Here is a 20,000-nt window from a genome sequence, read left to right as displayed (position 1 = left end):
GACATGTTAATTTATATGTTGATCAGGTAGATGAGGAAGATATTATACTGTTGATACACACCAACTAGCTGAATATAAACCCAGTAGTAATGACACATAAAATCATCATATGGTTTTTATTATACTACATTTTGGATTTGCGTGGGTTTCCATATCTCCTCAAGCGTGGATTTTATATGTAGACCTTTATCTCCACCAAGCTCAGTTATGTTTTAACCGGATTCTTTAGTCTTTTTATTTGCAATTGAACGAAAAGTTCAGGAAATGTTGCTAGTAGATAGTTACTTTCAAAATGACGGTTGCATACATATTCAGTTGACCGAGTATTGTATGTGCCACATAACTCATTCCATTTCTTTCTAGGTTCTTTATCTTTGGGTAGTGAAAAGAAATGTATATTTTTATCCCCTTTCAGTCTAACGGCATTGCACTTCTGCACTATACAAACTGTTGGCATTTTTATATGTCATTTGTATGCCTTAGCTACCCCTTTAATCAGAAGATGGAGCTTCGCTCCACACACTGGTGTGTGAGTGACTGACAGCTCTCGAACCGCGGAACCCTGGTCTCGATATTTCCGTTGACATCATCATCTACTTGCCAGCGAGCAAGTGTGCGTGTGCCTCTTTTCTTCCAAGCACTATTCTGAAAACAGAGAATTACGTGACTTGGGGAATGTGTGTATTTGTCTTGGTGTAAACCCGCCTGCCGACGTCAACGAAGAGGTCGGCCTGTGCCAGACCGGCAGCAGCAAAGGAGATATATCTCCTCGCCACCACCGGCCGGCGAAGGTTCCTGGGCGTTTGTCGAGAGAGTTGGAGTGGAGAGACGTCCGACCTCTAGGAGCGCTGAGTTGATTCTCTCAATGGGATACAGAGATCACATGGTCTTAATATACTAGTAGCTGCACCCGCCAGGGGGGGGGGAGACGCGGTAACCTGCCTGAGGGGGGAGGGGAGGGGGGAGAGAAGATAGGCGCTGTGACCTTTGTCAAGCGAGAGTGTGTGGTTGCAGATGGATGGGGGGGAGAGAAGGTGGGGAAAGCCATTTACCCGCCGTCGTTATCTGTGACATACGCAGGCGCAAGGAACGGGTGGAGAAGTATCACGGACAACGACGGAGGGTAAATGGCTTTCCCCCACTTTCTCTCTCCCCCCCCCCCATCCCTCCGCCACCACACATTCTCGCTTGACATAGGTCACAGCGCCTACCTTCTCTCCCCCCCTTCCCCCGCCTCTGGCAGGTTACCGCGTCCCCCCCCCTCCCCGGCGGGCGCAGCTACTAGTATATTAAGACCATTTGATCTCTGTAGGCTATCCCATTGTATCCCCTGAGGACGAGTACCGGACAGTACTCGAAACGTCGGGAATAAATTACCTAGTTATGAGTCTGGTGTTTTCTACGTTTCCACCATATATATATATATATATATATATATATATATATATATATATATATATATATATATATATATATATATGTATATATACATATATATATATATATATATATATATATATATATATATATATATAATGCATTGATAGAATAATGAAAATGTCCAAAAGCCGCCATAGGAAAGTCCTCTTTTCTCGTATCATGTGAGTCATGCATAACTGAATAAATAATGGGTCGGTTAGATGTGTCCATGGAATAAAGTAGATAACATAGAATCCCACAGAAACACGTGTGAGCTCACACACGCACAAACTTACATATGATGCACACACACACACACACACACACACACACACACACACACACACACACACACACACACACACACACACACACACACACACACACACACACACACACTGTATTACTCATAAAAGTACTCTATTGTATTATTGTCAGTGTATCACTGCTATCTCAATAAATCTATTATTATTATTATTATTATTATTATTTATTATTTACACACGACTCGATGGCGCAGTGGTAGCGTTCGCGGCCGCCACTACGGCGATCCTGGTTTGAATCCCTCCCAGGGCTGAAATAATTTCAGTATCGCTGCGCTGCGAGTCGCTACTCCAACTCCCGTGGGCGGAGTGGGGTTTGTGTGTAAGTGTAAGGTCACAGCATTACCCATAGATCGGTCATGTACGAGCTCTGAGCTCTCTTCCGTGAGGGTTATAACTGTCGATCACGAGTCCAACACGTGATCCAAGACCCTGATGAATCACACGCGGATACACACATGCACACACGCACGCGAGCACTCACACCTTCAAAGACAAAAACACACACTTATGTTCATACACACACACACATATATAAACATACAGACATACATATATGTTCACACACACACACACACACACACACACACATACACACACACACTTCATCACTATTTTAACGTCGGAATATTGATACCTGTACATCGGAAGCTGAAGAAAAACATCTACTGTTAACCAGCATTATTTTTTTTTTTTTTTTTTTTTTTTTTTTTTTTTTTTTTTTTTTTTTTTTTTTTTTTTTTTTTTTTTTTTTTTATCTTCACTTCGGGTCAAGGTATTATTGAGTACCGGAGAAAAACAGTGTAAATTGTTGAGTGACGTCCATTACCACGGTGAAAGGTAAAGTCAACTCAAATGCGTGAGTTTCCGTTTATATCATACGATCGGAACTAGTCAAAAGCTCGGAAATATGATCTTAGTCTCCTCTAAACCCTCAAAATTTTAGTTTATTTTAAGATCTGTATAGCCAACGTCAGACAGTTTGATTTAGCTCACAAATAATATCTCGCGTTCGTAATTTGATTACAGTGTTCGTCTGCTTACAGATTCCTGCAGTGCAGACCAATATGACGTGCTTGGACGTTGTTACTTCTGGAGTACCGACTCACACTCCTGGAGCGACTGCAGGCAGTACTGCAGGGACGGAGGTGCTGATATAGTAGCTCTGGAAACCCCAGAAGAACACCAGGCTGTCGTCGACCTCCTCCTTTCCAATAACGCTCCAGGTAAGGGGTTAAAAGTAATTAAAAAATATATATATTTTTTTTTGTATAGGCATGTGTATACTCGTCTACTATGGTCGTGCAAGGAAAGGTCCCTATTTAATACATACATACACATACACACATACACACACACACACAACACGTGATCCAAGACCATTGTGAATCTCTCTCTCTCTCTCTCTCTCTCTCTCACACACACACACACACACACACACACACACACACACACACACACACACACACACACACACACACACACACACACACACACGAGAAATGGTACATCTGAACGGGCGAACCAAAGACAGAAAAAATAGAGAAAGAAGAAAATTGAAAGTGGCCTATACCGATATCGACGGATAATTTTAGGTCTGAATGAACTTAATGATTACCTGCTAGAAGAACAACCAGACATAATGGGAATTGTGGAGATTAAACTAAGGGGTGAAATACCATCCATCGATGTTGGACATGGACCATACAATTACTGGATTAAAAACAGAGACAAGAAACAGGGAGGATGAATCATGTTCTTGGCCAAGAAAAACTTGAATGTGACAAAAATTGCGAAGGGCAGAGGTAATGTAGAACTGATCATGATAAAAGTTGAAGACAAGAACATGAAAAGCAGAAAGTTTGTGATGACTTATGTGCCCCCAAAAACGAACGCTTGAAAAGAGAACGAACATACGAAAATGCTAGATTCTAGAGAGAGAAAACAAAACTGCACTAGAAATTGAGCAGAACTAAAAGCGGCAATAGTAGCTAGAATAAAAATGTAAAACCTTCGTTTCCTGATGATGACCCAACCACGATCATTCCTTGACTGTTTTCGGGGGCAAGTCTTTTTCATTCTGTCTGCCTCAAACCCTTAATGAGATTAAGTTTAACTTAATCCCTAGTGAGGTTATGCCCTTGCCACCTACTTGAAATCATGACATCATCTGGGATTCTTCGTGTCGCCTCGAAGTTTCCTCGTCTTCACTCACGGACGACATGACGTCGTCGTATCGAGAAAGATGTTTTCGGAATTTGGATTGCAGTACGTTTTATTCTTCGGTGTCTTCGAGTTCATCGTTGTCTTCTTGGAGCGATTCTTCGAACTGGACGACAGATCAAACGAGACAACAGAAAGTCCAGACAACCTGCGAGAGGTTCCTCTGCCAGAAGACACGGAAGTATGCGGGAACGAGGAAGACGAAGACTGGAGCGACACACTCCAGGACTTCGAGGAATATCCCGCACAAGAGGACGACTCAGGCTGTAGTTCCTGTGACAGCCTTCGGATGGAGAACGAAATCCTCCGAGAGAAACTTCAGGAAGAGATGTTGCTGACGGCACATCTCAAGGGCGTCATTGAAGAGCTGAAGATTTCTTTGGCAGTTCCGGTTTCATCATCTTCGAAGCTTAGAAGTCAGCCTTCTTCGGGTGAAGATAAAAGTTTGCCGAAGACCCCATTCCGGAAGAATCCTCTGCGTCAGGATGATCATTATAAGGGCGTCAGAGTGGATGACCTGAAGCAGGAACTTGAAGCGTGCCAAGTCGCGCTTGGAGCATCTCTTCGTAATGATTATTATTATGACCTTCTCCTTAGCAGGATCGAGTGAAGTCCTTCGGTGTGTAGCCTGTCAAAGTCGTCATCGAGGTCAAAGAGGGTTATAGTGTTAAAGAAGAAAAAAACGCCCAAAATTACCAAACGCTTACATAGGACTTCTTGGTCTTTCCAAAATATCTGGGTTTCCACTATCAAAGTCTCCTCGTCCTTCAACTGACAAGGATCTCGCTTCTGAATATCCTTCAATACCCTCCTCAGTCTTTAATAATTTTGGCCCTCTAAGGGTAGAGGGTTTCCCTCAGCTGAATAAAGTCGCCCGGTGATAGCCAGAAAAAATATTTGAAAATTTTCTATCATCTACGGCAAACTTTCCTAACATTTTTCGACCCTAGCATCCCCTACAGTCAGGTCTAAAGAGTTCAACACCCACTAATAACTAATATCTTATTACTAAAAGGGTAAAGGAAAGTTTATAAATGCAGCGCTTCCGAGCACACCTTATCATTGGTTTCAGCACCCACAAGGGGTACCAGCTCCACATGTTGGGAAACGCTGGTCGACAGGGACGTGTTACCTCATTTGAATAAAATCGTTTGACGGCAGTAGCAACAACAAGAACAAGAAAATAGACACGACCTTTGGTGTTTATGACCTTGGCCATTACCGGATCAGAAGTTTCCTTGAAGTGAACTGATGACGTTTGACGTTCGCCTGAAGAAAATTTTTAAGTACGTCAGAAGGAGCATAAAAAGTCAAAAGATGATAATAATAAGCTGATTAAGCTTAGTACTCTATCTCATTATGTCCTTATTTCTGGTTTCTGTAGTGGTACGCAGCTGAGTCATCTGTTCTTCACTTGAATGGACAACTGAAACTTTTATTCATACATACAGTATGTATAAGTATATATCCATCTATTTATCAGCTTATCTATCTGTCTGTCTATCTATCTATATGTATACTATTCCTCCACACAAATGAAGAACTTGTAGCATCTTAGAATCACAGGTGGTTAAAGGCCACTCTCAAATGAATAAAATCACCTGACGACAGCCAGAACAAGACCATTTAGGTAAAAAGGAGTCATTAGGTACATAATCACTCCCATCCTTCCATACCGTAGGGTCCTTTTATCTTTTTTATTGAGTGCCGGCAAGCTATTCTATTCAGCTCCATGAAACCGAGCCGGAAAGCGAGGGGATTACTCCTTAATAAAACACTAACAACAACATATTGTATGAGCAGTACATTAGCACTTAGAATGCGCTTATATCATTCTCTCTGAGATATTTTTATTATCCCTCGAGAGCAGTGGCTCCCAAACTATCTTACTTGACGCCATTACCCGTTTTGCGTCCAGTAGATCCGCACGCCCCCGCTCCCTCTTTTGTTCATGTGAAATGATTCTTGCATTTATTTCTAAGCATTGTTCAGGAAAACAGATTTCTGTTTGTATTAGAATTTAATAATGAAAGCCACTCAAACAAATGATGGTACATTCCAGAGACATTTTACTAAGTAACTAAAAACGAAACATTTGGTTCAAAGGGAGCGAAAAAAAAGTTTGAACATTAGCAAATTGGCAAAATTGATTTGCAATTTTAAGAATAGATAATTTGAAAACATGGCATATAATATTTGGAAAGACTCATGAGATTAAGGCAAAATTTATTAACTAATTTAGTGAGATGGATGCTACTGCTTCTTCCTTACAAGATTAGAAATTCTAGGATTGAAGTATTGGGAGTTTGTGACGAGTCCCTCAGTGGCGTCAATGTGGTTGGTATCGGTGACGTGTCCAAAACGTGTAAGAACTAGCTTAATAGAAAACGAGTTGGAGTGACTGCTATAATTATACTTTGCATGTATGTAATGGCAGGTGTTTGTTCTTTGAATGATTTTATTATTCTAATCAAACAAATATTTTTGAGTAGATGACTTCATGCCCCCCTTGCATCCTCCTCACGCCTCCCTAGGAGCGCGCCCCCTAGTTTGGGAACCACTGTGCTAGAAGATACAAGGCAATCATTAAATGGGATACTAATGGGCGGGGGTAATCTGGTAATTATGGGGGACTGCAAAGAAATTTGTTGGGAGAACATAACAATGAGAGGAGGAGAAGACGTAATGTACTACTGGACATGGCCATGGAATATACAATGACTCAGTGGGTCAGTGAAAACACCAGATACAGAAATAACGAAGAGCCGTCGAAACTAGATTTAATATTTACAACAGAACCTGAAATTGTAGATAGAATCCAACACAAGACACCAATTGGAAAGAGTGACCATATACTCATTGAGACTGAACTAAAGGAAGAAATATACATGGAGAGAAATGAAAAGCATAGGAAAGGAAAATTGATGTACAACAAAACGGACTTTGCAAAACTAAAGAAATTCTTCCAGAATGCAAACTGGGAAAATTTTTACATGGAAGAGACAAAAGTGGAAGAGAAATGGAATATCTTGATGGATTATTACAATGAAGGGGTGAATAGGCACGTACCAAGACAGAAGCTAGAGAGAGTGTACATTAAATGCTGGTTCAACAAAAGATGCAGTGAGACAAAAGATAGAAGTGACAGAGCTTGGAAAAGATGGAGAAAAGATAAAAAATCTGGAAAAGTGCAAGTTTATATAAACTATAGAAACGAGTATGTTAAAGTGAGAAGAGAGGAAGAAAGGAACCATGAAAAGGATATAGATAAATGCAAAGAGCAACCCCTCAGAGAAAAACTGCAAGCAGTTTCTGGGATAAATTTTACAATCGAGTCCAGTGCCGACGGTAAACTTCCTTTCCTTGATGTTCTCGTAGCACAGAACCAGACACATTTCAACACTTCTGTATACACCAAACCCACCAACCCGGGCCTGTGTCTAAATGGAAAAAGCGAGTGCCCCCAACGCTTCAAAGACTCCGCCATCAGCGCTTACATCAAAAGGGCTCTCACGCACTACAGCAGCTGGAAAAATGCTAATCTAGAAATTGAAAGAGCCACACAAGTCCTAGTAAATAATGGCTATTCCAACCAGGATGTTTCCAAGATCACCAAAAGGCAAATCAACAAATGGTACGACCAAGCTCCAGTCCTCCCCAATTCAGGCGAAACCATCAAACAATTCTACAAATCCCACATGACCACAGAGTACAAAAGTGAATAGAAAATCTTCAGGCAAATCATCAAACGTCATGTCAAACCTGACAATCCTGTCGACCGGGAGGATTTCGTCATATACTACAAAAACAAGAAAACATCGAATCTCCTCCTAAAGAATAACCCTTCCCCCGTTCCTTCTGAGATACAACGCAGTCATCTAGTGTATGAATTCTCTTGTAGACAAGGGAACTGTGAGTCCCTTCATTCTTCATACATAGGATACTGCACTACTAAACTCTCAAGAAGAATTAGCTTACACTTACAAAATGGCACACCTAAGACACTCAAAGAATCTCACCACAACACTACTCTTACCAGACAGGCCATGGCTGAAAACTCTAAGATCATAGGACAGGCCCAAGATACAAGAAGGCTGCAGATCCTCGAGGCCCTCCTCATACGAGACAAGATGCATACCATGAATCTTCAGTCACAGGAATTCATGGCCATACCGTCCGCTAGGAGAGATGTGTTCTGCCCGAAGCCAAGTTAGTACGCGACTTATGACCCCTCCTACCCGACGAATCGTTCGAAGTACCTGATTGGCAGACCCACATACGGCGTTCTGCCCTCCCATAGGTTCCCTCACACCACAATTTCCTATTGGTTCTCTTTATGCTTACTATGCTCCTCTCTTTTAGTATATAAGTCTATGTATTCTGACCTTTGGCATTGCTTTAGAAAATGTACACAGTGTACGAAACGTCCAAGTTCCTCTAAAACGCTACTCTTCTTCCATCTGAGTTTGAATCATGTCCTTTGGACCAGCGATAGCAAACTTATCTCCTGAAACCAAGTCTATAGTTAGACTTCTTGAAAATCTACACAAGAAGATCATCAATGCATCAATTGCTATTTTCTTTAATGATATATATATATATAGATATATATATATATATATATATATATATATATATGTGTGTGTGTGTGTGTGTGTGTGTGTGTGTGTGTGTGTGTGTGTGTGTGTGTGTTTGTGTGTGTGTGTATGTATGTGTTTGTGTGTGTATGTATGTGTGTGTATGTGTATGCATTTATGCATATATATATATATATATATATATGTGTGTGTGTGTGTGTGTGTGTGTGTGTGTGTGTGTGTGTGTGTGTATGTATGTACGTATGTGGGTATATGTGAATCCTAAGAGCAGAGATGAGGTCACGCCTTCGACATAGTGAACCTCTACGGATTCTATTCTGGTTATCACCAGACAATTCATCTCAAGGGAGAGATGTCACCTACTAAAGGGGTCAATGACGATTGACTGCAACTTTCCCCTTGAATTCACTACTGCACGTTCACTTGACCCCCAAGGATCTTGTCCCTTTACAGATCTCATCTGGGCGGGTGGGCTGAGAGTGAACAGCGGCATCTACGCCAGGGACCAGTGGATCTGGACAACGGGGGCACCCTTGCCCCTAGGACCACCCCAGTGGCTCAGCACCAAACCCTCGCAATACTACCGGACCTACAACCGAACCTACATGCAAAAAGACTTGAACTACAAGTTCCTCAACGTCCCCGAAACCATTGGGTACCACTGTCTTTGTGAAACTTCTCCTGACAGCGAGTGTCCAAGTCCCTTCGTCGACGTGGCGGGGCTTTGTCTGGCCTTCTACGGGAATCAGGTGGGTCTTGTAGAGGACGGCTCATGCTTAAGCAAAAGTCTCTTGCTCCTTCACACTCTCGTATCGGGTGGAGGGTGAATTCACTGTTGAACGAAAACACCTGGCAATAGAAATAAATCGTGAATTGCTTCGCTCTAGTCGATCCGTTTAGGTTTTGGGGCTGCAAGTTAACTCCACCGGGGACCCCATTTGCAAATTCTGTCCTGGTTAATTCTAGACCAGTGGTTCTCAGCCTGTGGACCGTGGAACCCTAGTAGGCAATGAGGGTTCACAGTTGGGGCCGCCAAGCGAAAGCCACTAGCAGTTAACGGGATGCAAAACTATTAAATTTAGTGTTGAAGTCATCTCCAGGAGGTGAGTGAAGAGCATTTCATAAATACGGATTACATGTGAGAATAGGTTGAGAATTTTGGTTCTAGACGATTTATTTAGCTGAGGGACGATCTTGGGACAAACAGGAGGCTCGATCGATCGAGATCCCATTCTGCCCCCTCAAGGGGTTGTCACACTGGGCTATATTTCCTCCCACATCCTACCTACGGGAAGACCGTATTGGAAGAGTGAAAGGAACTCATGTGCTTGGAGTGAAAGGGGTAAGGACAATCTTTCACCTGTGCTCGCCGGATGATTTTCATCCAGGGGGTCGGTGAGACACCCTCCGTTCAGGTGAGGTAATTTCTGACGGAGTTGATCCCGCAGGTGACGTGGGACAAGGCAAGGAGTCTGTGTCGGGACCAGTATGCCGACCTCGTCACCTTCACTTCCCCTCAGGACCACGGCAACGTCGCCCGGAGGATCATGGCTTTAGGTAAGCGAACTTACGGGGTCTTCTTTCGTCAGGTAGGTATTCAAACATGATAGGTGGTGGAATATGTTTATGTTCTCGAATTTTCCTCTGGTCGTCAGTGTGGTTTCCGATAAGGGCATCCGGATCTAGTCAGATTAGTGAACCCAACATATTTAAGGTATAATAATTTTTATTCTTGTATTAAATACTTTATAACCTCATGCAAATAAAACCAATTAACCTAACCTAATTTAGTTCAACAAGGATCAACTTTATAGTAATAGTTTTAAAAGATTGGATTCGCTAGTGTTGACAATATCCGGACGTTCTACTGATGATTCAGATTTTCGCTCTGAATGTGGATTATCACCTTCAGGTTGGGGAGATTTGGGGATGGGGATGGAGTAGTCACAGCTATCCTGTTGTCCCATTTTATAGACTTTCAACTTGGTACAAGCATCTCACAGTAATTCCTCACTATACTCCTTCATTTGTCATATTCTTTTCCCTTCTTTCTGCAGATGGTGTTGTAGAAGGTCACTGCTCTTCTCCCATGAGTATAAACCAAGGTGGCCCACTGGTTTCTCTTCTATCTCCAACTCTTCTCCTCCCATTCTTAAACCATATCCATCTTTTCTGTTGTTCTTTTTTAAATTTCTCCACTACCTTCTACTCCATCCCTTTGGCGTGACATTTTCTCCATGAACAAGTGTTGGATGTTGCATTGTGGTGACTACAGAAGATCGATTGGATTTTAATATGAAGATATTGAGGGAAGTTTCTTTGTCTTTAATAAACTTTAATACATCTATAACCAACCATTATGATATAGGATTTATTTTTATTTTCTTTCTTCAGTTAGCGACGGAAGGAAATGTTAGTCTCTGCCCCTCACCTCATGACTATATATATATATATATATATATATATATATATATATATATATATATATATATATATATATATATATATATATATATATATATATATATATCATTAATATAAACATATTTCCACGGTTCACATGGAAATTCAGCCAAATGACACTACACCTAAATACAAATCATATCATTACAATGCATCAGTTCTACCATCAGGACAGTTTTGTGTATATTGTATATTTGCAGTACTGAATTTATCCCTAAACTGAACCATATCGGAAAATGTTAAGACTGGTCAAGAACATTTGGCACAACAATCTTAACAATACGTAATTCTCCATAATCTTGTATGTGCATTTCTGTAATGTTTTATAGTTTTTGCCTACCTATAGGAAAAAAATCACGTATATCTGGAATTTGTGTTTTTTTCTAGAATTTAGATGATAAATCTAGATATGCTTTTAATTGCAGTAGTAGATTGTAGTAACCTATGCTATCTAGTCAGAATGAGTTGAGCTGATCCACTCCCGTTGATTCATTCACAAGTACTAGGGGTTGAAGTTAACTGAATTATCAGTTTAAATTTATTAACGCAATCAGAGAACAACCCCCTGGATTTTGGGTGGATTCATCAGACGATGCAATTATCTGTTGCGGTGGCATTCCACACGCAGCAATTCATTTGATCTATTATTTATCTATTTATTTATTTATATATTATTATTATTGTTGTTGTTGTTGTTATCATCATCATCATCATCATTACTATTATTATTATTATTATTTTTGCCTCGTGGAAATGACTAAGATACATGACTTGAAATCATCTCACTGTCTTCCAAAAATATTAGTGATAAAATCATTGCAATAGAAATATGCGATAAGTTATGGGATGAATATATGAAATATGGTGTAACAAATTATATTCTTATTTACCGATATTTGTGTTCTATGCGACACCATGTGATCTGCAGGAATGTTTGTTGTAAATAATGGTTTGCGTTTACATCAGCAACAGGTGATACATTCGCAAATGCGATCGTGCCACTGAATCACAACTAAGAATATATTTACACCCATCAAAACTCCAAGGATTCAACTAATTTAATTTACCATTCTTCCCTGTCGTTGAAATATATGTCATACATTTACTGTATCAACTTTCATCACCCTTCGTTTCTTCTCTCCCTGGCCATCTGCAGAGCAATCTGACATCTCGTACTGGATTGGAGTTAGAGATTTGTCCGGGACCTACGAATGGCTCACGGGAGAACAGGTCCGCCCGGACCTTTGGCAACCCAGACGGCCTACAGCACCGTACAAATGTGCCCAGCTTTCGAGCCGGCATAATTTTTACGCTGTGGATGCAGACTGGACAGAAGTAGCTGGTTTTATCTGTCAGTATAAAGGGTTTTAAGCCTGGTGTTGCCTCCAGCTGAATAAAATCCCCCAGGATTTTGTACACAGTACCATAATTTATTTTTAAGGCGACCTTGCAAATGGTGTTAACTGCAGTAATGTTTGATACTTAAACTACCAGATACAACGGAATGTTGATTTCAGGTGAAAGATATATTGAAAATATGACATGGAATTGAGATATTTTTGTTTTACTGGGGACAGAGGAAACGCACCACCTACATCGTACCAACCTTCAATGCAAAGGTGACGTAAAGGGTTGGGAGCCCAGATAGGAACATCTTTTATAAAAGTGACTTCTGGGGACCGGATGATCACGCCTGTGTCAGCATCAAGACCTATATCCGAATACAGGTCAGGATGAAACGTGTATCTCCTATGCATGTCCACAGGTCCTTATCAAGTTTAAGACTGAAGCATACATCAGTCAGGGATCCCCTAAACTAAACAGGCTAAAGGTGCCGGCCACGAGGCATTTCTCGCTAGCATATTATTTGCTTTTGCTACTCATTTTTCCCATCCCATAGTGAGTAGCATGCTACTGACCCTTGCTGCTGGGAAAAGTGGATAACTTGCTGGGAAGAACCACCGGCAATTTTTGCTACTCACTTGAGTGCTCAAATGGGTCACCATTACTGGGGTTTATATATAAATAGAATTGAGTATTCATATTATTGTTTACATGTTATATTTTATTCTTTATTGTTGATTACCACTAAACACTTATTAAAACATTAAAAAGAATATGAAAAAGGTGTTATTTTTTTCATTTGACCACTGCAGTAACAGACTCGTTTGTAAACATACATTCATACATAATTATACCAAAGGCTTTCTTCCCCCTTACACGGGAGGTAACCAAAAACAAAGGCATAGAAACCACTTCCACCCATTCCATCCCTTACATACTCCACTCCCCTCTACACTCTTATCTTGGGGCCTCCTGGATGTCGGGTCATCCCTGCATCTTATCCACTGCCCTGGGCCGGAAGGAGTGTCGTAAGACACAGCACAACCACAGCAAGGCTGCTTCGTTAATTCGGCGATCCCCCCCTCTCCGTCCCCTCATGTAGAAAAGACGAAGACGGGGAGAAATCCCTTCGGTGCTGTCCTCTCCCGTCCTTCCTCAGCAGACATTCCCCTCTTTCCCAATCCCCCTTTTAACCCATCCATCCATCTCATCCTAGGTCGCCCCCTCATGTTCACTACTTCCACCTCTGCCTTCCACACCTCTTTTACTAATCTTTCTTCACTCATTCTTTCCATGTGTCCAAACCATCCCAATACTCTTTCATCAACCCTATCTCCCAGCTCCCTTTCCACTCCTGTTCTCTTCCTCACCTCCTCATCCCTCACTCTATTTAGCCTAGTAACCCCTATCATACTTCTCAAGCATTTCATCTCAAACACATTCAATCTCCTTCCTTTTCCTCTCTTATGTTCCATGTTTCTGCCCCATACAGTGTTGTCGGCACAATCACTCCTTCATATAACCTCCTCTTAGCATCCATTCTCGAATGTCTATTTCGCATTACACTTTTTAATCCTCCAAGACATTTACTCGCTTCTCTCAATTTACATTCTACCTCCACCCCAACTTCCCTTTCCCACCACATTCGCACCCAAGTATCTAAAACTATCCACTTTCCCCAGACTTCCTTAATACTCACTTCCAATCTGCTGTCAATTTCACCCCTTGTACATCTCATCACCTTACTTTTACCCACATTTATCTTTAACTTTCTTCTTTCGCACATTTTCCCAAACTCTGTCACTAACTTCCTCAATCCCTCCTCTGATCCTGCTACAAGCGCAGTGTCATCAGTAGACAACAACTGGCTTATCTCCCACTTTCCTCCATTTTCTTTAACCATCTCCAATCCCTGACCCACTACCCTTGCATTCACCTCTCGCACCACGCCATCCATGTATAAATTGAACAGCCAGGGCGACATGACACATCCCTGACGAAGCACCTTTACCTCAAACCACTCACTCTCTCCATTTCTAATCCTAACACAAGCTCTACTACTCTCGTAAAAACTCTTGACTGCTCTTAACAGCTTCCCTCCTATCCCATATATCTGCAATACCTCCCACAGTTTGTAAACGGAACAGGAGAATACTTGGCGGGAAGCTTTGTTATTGTTTTCGTTAGCCTCTAGCCGAATAGTCATCAGCAACACATTCCCTGTATGGGAGATAATACGCAAGAGTTTGCTAGCAAAGCAAGTACCAAAAATTAGTAGCATGCTAGCGAGAAATGCCTAGTGTGTTGTCACCAGTTGTAATACGCCTCCACTAGGTCACTAAAATGTATGATCCTACCAGACACATGAAGAACGAAATAATTAATATTTTCCTAACTGAATGACCATTTGATGGCATATGTAGCTAAATAGTTCTAGCCTTAGAATCTGGGAACCCCCTAAGCCTCATTTACAAGGAGCAAGCTGAGAGGCACGTTAAGTGAGCAAGTTACTTGCTACAAGTTACTTGGTGTGTTTAAACATCTCCTTAACAAACAGTTGGCCAACCTAACCAATTTTCTTTGTCAAGCATATGTTTACACACGGCAAGTAACTTGCACATCTGACTTGCCTCTCAGCTTGCCCCTTGTAAATGAGGCTTTAGAGCCTGGAGACCTGAGGCCAGCTACTCAAGTGTTTCATGGTTAATTCGGTCCTACATACTCATACTGTGGACGTTGATGACAGACACACTGGGCACGGCGTTGAATTGCATATCAGTATTATGTGCCGCGATTGGGTTAGTTTCCTCTTCAACTTCCACTAAATAACCTGTTCTTCACCAACATATAATCAATCCAAATATTTGCTGTAAATATAATGATTAAACATAATTGTGGTAATTGCAGCATAAGCTTTTATACCGCCATATTAATTTATTATAGTTTTATATATTTTCTGGACTCGAACTCCGTATTACGTCGCAACATCTTGGATCAGTGACAGAAAACAGCGGATCACCATAAATTGTGTAAAATCCAGGTGGGGAGTATTTCTAGTGGGATCCCCCAGGGCTCGGCCCTGGGTCCCTTATTGTTAATTATGTACATAAACGACTTGGACAATAGGATTAATAATTATGTTAATAAGTTTGCGGACGACACTAAAATAGGGCTCCTAATTAGGTCAGGAGACGACGAAGTGATTCTGCAGGATGATCTTAACAAACTGTTCACATGGTCGGTGAAATGGCAAATGAACTTCAACATCTCAAAGTGCAGCATGTTAAACGTAGAGCTACACAACCTCGAAAATGGATATAGCTTAGATAACATGTTTTTAGAGAAAACTGAGTGCGAGAGAGACTTGGGAGTTCTAGTGAGTTCTAGTGAGTCCAGGAACCACTGCATCAGCGCCAGGGATGAAGCTAACAGAGCATTAGGTTTCATTGCTAGGACGATTACGAATAGAAGTGCAGAGGTAATTATCAAACTCTAAAGCTCTATCTAGCGTTAGTTAGACCCATCCTTTACTTTGCAGTACAGTTTTGGTCTTCGTCTTATAGAATGGACATCAATTTACTAGAATCAGTACAGATGAGAATGACCAAAATTATACATGGGCTCAGAAATTGATCTTACGAAGAGTGGGCACCTTAACTTACACTCTCTGGAAAGCGGGGTGATCTAATAGGGATGTTTAAGTGGATCAATGGCTTACAAGGATAACGCAAACAAGGTAATCATATTAAGACAACAGGGCAGGACTCGCAGTAATAGATTTAAACTGGACAAATTTAGATTTAAGAAGGAAATAAGCATGAATTGGTTTACTAATAGGGTGGTCAACGAATGGAACAGACTTAGTAACCATGTAGTGAACGCTGAAACTATCAGTTGTTTTAAGAAACGGTTAGACAACTTAATGGATGGGTATGACAGGTGGTAATGGACGTGGAACTACCTAATGTAGGCCTCATGGTCTCTTGCAGTCTCCTTCATTCTTATGTTATGTTCTTATGTTCTTATGACAGTCATTCTCCCTTCCCCTTCGACGCACGTATACTGACCGTTCCATCCTTGATCACCATCATCGTGACTACAAGGTAAGCTCTTGACTTCAACATAAATCCTGAAAAGTCGCTGGTAATTTCCTAATCCTTTAGCAAAATTCGAGACACTTCTCCCTGACTGAAGTCGGCAGGGAGACTGAGGGATCGCTTGTAAGTTTCTCGTCAGCATGCTACTTGCTTCGTTTGAGTAGAAACGACTTCAGTTACGATCTTTTGTTTTCCAAATTTCCAAATATAAAATCACTCTTACATCATATAGTGAGAAGCTGAATGACGAACTAAAAAGAGTTAAACCTATATGAATGTTAGACCCATTGTTGAGATGTTCTTCCGGAAGTCTCGAATATTGTAACCGAAGTCGTTTCAACTCAAACGAAGTAGCAAAAGCGAGTAGCATGCTAGTCTAGTGTGCCGTCGCTTTAAGAATGAGTATGAACTAACCCCAGCTCTCACTCTCGCCGTCCAAAGAAGAAAACTATCCCCCCACCTCCAACTACAGCAAATAGCACAAAATGTATAAAAAAAACATACTTGTATCATCTCCACTTCAAAAGCGCCATCGAACTGTGGCAGGAACAGATATGACCTCTCATCCACGTGGTAATAAAGTGGGAGTGGGTGTTAAACGGTTTTAATCGTAAATGAAGTGCCCCCATAAGAGAGGCAGCAAAAGAGTGGCAAAAAATGACCAGCCCGTGATATCGATTTCCATTATTATCATAATGATTTAATATATTGTCAGGAAGAGACTGGATGAATACTCAGAAAAAAATTATGCTCCATATGAGGGCCAACATGGCTTCAGAGAAAACCGTTCATGCCTGTCACAGCTACTGTCCCATCAAGAAGTTGTACTGGAAAATGTTAGTGAAGAAAAATATCGATGTGATCTACTTAGATCTCGCCATGGCATTTGACATAATTTACCATGGCCTTGTTCTCCATAAACTGAGGGAGCTTGGCAATGGGGGAAGCCTTGGGAAAAGGCTGTATTGTTTCTTGACAGACAGGAAGTAGAAAGTGTCAGTCCAGGGATACCTCTGAGACCCAAGTGACGTAGATTGTGAGTTCTACAAGGGTTAGTTCTCGGACTCATTCTATTCTTATGCTAGACATGAGCAGCAGACTCTAGCACTCTCAGACCATTCTAGTGAGGTATATTGTTCAGAGTGAGGAGGACACTACATGGTTCCTACAATATTGCACATCCAGCTGGGACTGGGCATGAGGGATCATATGTGCAAAGCCGGTTTTAAACCTATTTTACCGACTTGACGAAATTGGGCCCCGCACCTCAATGGAGCCCTGCACGGAAGTATTCGAGCCCAAGCCTTAACTTGTACTAAAAAATTAAAATATTCATATTGTCTTTTAATGTTTATTATATCAAACATTTAATGTTTAGTGGTGGGCAACTTCAGATGACTAGAGGTTTGATTATATTTATGTAGTTGCTCTAGTTGATTTATTAGGCGAAGGTTGCAGGCAGGGAGTAGAGAATTGGGAATAAAGAATAAAGTAGAGAAGTAGAGTCCAGAGGGTAGAGAGCAAAGTAGAGAGTTGGGTAGAAAGTTGAGGAACAGAGGTTCACACTTGGCACCCTGTTCAATGAGCTCATCTTGTAATCGAGGTCGTCTCTACATTGGGTGACGCGCGTCAACAAACATTGCTGCAGCGATTGACAACACTTGAATAGAATTAAGCGGTTTCTCGCTCGTTATAATATTTACACTTACATTTTATATTTTCAGCACTACAAATGTTTTTAACTAAGACTGGCTTACTCACGAAAATAAAACATCAATTTCGAACTTTTGTAGAGTAGAAGCCCCGCCATAATTTTTTTAACTGGGTCCCGCAATTCCTAGCACCGGCCCTGCATATGTGGGGGCCGAGCAGTGCATGTATATGCCTGTAGAACGGTGAATACATTGTTTTTTTTATGGTCATAACGCTTGTAATAGCGACGTGGGTGAAGATATTTTCTTACATGGAATCTCGGATATCCCGTGTAAAGGCAGGATGAGAGTTGCGGTCAAACGAAGTTAGATCGATGGACCAAATATCTTGAAAAGATGAACATTCTGACAGACAGTCAGTTTGGCTTCAGATCTAGAAGGTCATGTGTGCTAAACCTTTCATGCTTTTACTCGAGAGTGGTCGATGTGCTGCAAGAGAGGGTGTGGGTGGACTGCATGTACCTGGACCTAGCGAAGACATTTGATAAAATACCTCACGGTCGACTTATGTGGAAATTGGAGCTTATTGAAAGACTGCGAGGCAAACTATTGGCTCATACATGAGGACAGTAGTAAAGGACAAGATGTCAAGCTGGAGAGCAGTAACGAGAGGCGTACCACAAGGTTTAGTGCTTGCACCAATAACGTTTCTTGTTTATGTTAATGACATGATGGAAGGAATAGCAAGCTATGCCAGCTTGTTTGGAGATGATGCAAAAATCACAAGAAGAGTGAAAAATGAGGAGGACGGTAGAATATTTCAAAAAGATCTAGATGTTATTTTTGCATGGAGCCAAGAATGGGAAAAGAAGTTTAATAACAAAAAAAACAGTACTGGAAATTGGCAATAGTGGCAAAAGGCCATCCTTAAACTATTCCTTGGGAAGCGAACCCATTACAAAAGCAAAAGAGGAGAGAGCCTTGGGAGTCTTGATAAAAGACTGTCACCTGACAGACATATCAGTAGTATTGTAGGATAGAGATATGGACTATTGCAGAAGAATAAAATGGCGTTTCATTATATGGAAGAAGAGATGATGAAAAAACCCATCTAACCCTAGTACGTCCAAGACTGGAATATGCGTCAGTAGTATGGTCCCCAAACAGACTGAAGGATGTAAGCAAGATTGAGAGAATACAAAAGGCAGCAACCAAACTGGTCCCCAGCCTAGCAGATAAACCATATGAGGAAAGACTAAAGGTACTGGGTCTGCCAACTTTGAAAGATCGAAGAGAAAGAGGTGACATGATTACAGTGTTCAGGTCACTAAAGGGGATTAATTGCACTGATAGAAGAGATCTTCTGATTAAAGATGGGAGGGCTTTAAGAGGTCATGGAAATAAATTAAGAAAGACCGTATGTCGAAAGTATGTGAAGGAATACAGTTTGCCATATAGATGTAAAAATATGTGGAATAGATTAGGTGATATAACCCAAGCTCAAATAACACATTAGTTCAAATCTAAATATGATAATTGGAAATAGAATATATTGATTAAGATGGAACCGTACATGAATTTGAGTCTAGGTATGTTAGAAAATTAGAGAACAGGAAACGTAACTCAACGAGCGTTCTTTCCTGTATACTACAATTACGTAAACATGCACATATACGTAACAGTCTCGTTGCGCAAAGGCTAGAGTTCTCGCCTGCCACTACGGCGGTCCGGGTTCGAAACCTGCCCAGGGATGAAACAATTTCAGTGTCGCAGCGCTGCGGGTTGTTACTCCAACTCTCGTGGGCGGGGAGTTGTGTGTGTGTGTGTGTGCGTGTAAGGTCAAAGTATTACCCATACATCGGTCATACGAGCTATGAGCTC

The 20,000-nt window shown here is 41.3% G+C and overlaps 1 protein-coding gene across 1 annotated transcript in view; it reads left to right on the top strand.

Annotated features, from left to right (window-relative positions):
- LOC143024867 (C-type mannose receptor 2-like) overlaps nt 1-12,580 on the top strand; it is a 14,300-nt gene extending 1,720 nt beyond the window's left edge. The window contains exons 2-5 of the mRNA XM_076184202.1: nt 2,789-2,968; nt 9,017-9,312; nt 10,012-10,120; nt 12,183-12,580. Of these exons, the coding sequence (XP_076040317.1) occupies nt 2,789-2,968; nt 9,017-9,312; nt 10,012-10,120; nt 12,183-12,397 (800 nt within the window). The 3' untranslated portion in view covers nt 12,398-12,580. The remainder of the gene's footprint in view (nt 1-2,788; nt 2,969-9,016; nt 9,313-10,011; nt 10,121-12,182) is intronic.
- The last annotated feature ends 7,420 nt before the right edge of the window (nt 12,581-20,000 follow it).

Source organism: Oratosquilla oratoria, chromosome 4 (genome assembly GCF_046742065.1).
Source record: "Oratosquilla oratoria isolate Oo_2021 chromosome 4, ASM4674206v1, whole genome shotgun sequence".
NCBI classification, from domain to species: domain Eukaryota; kingdom Metazoa; phylum Arthropoda; class Malacostraca; order Stomatopoda; family Squillidae; genus Oratosquilla; species Oratosquilla oratoria.
Note: the sequence above shows the minus strand (reverse complement) of the source record. Positions and strands in the feature narration are given on the sequence as shown.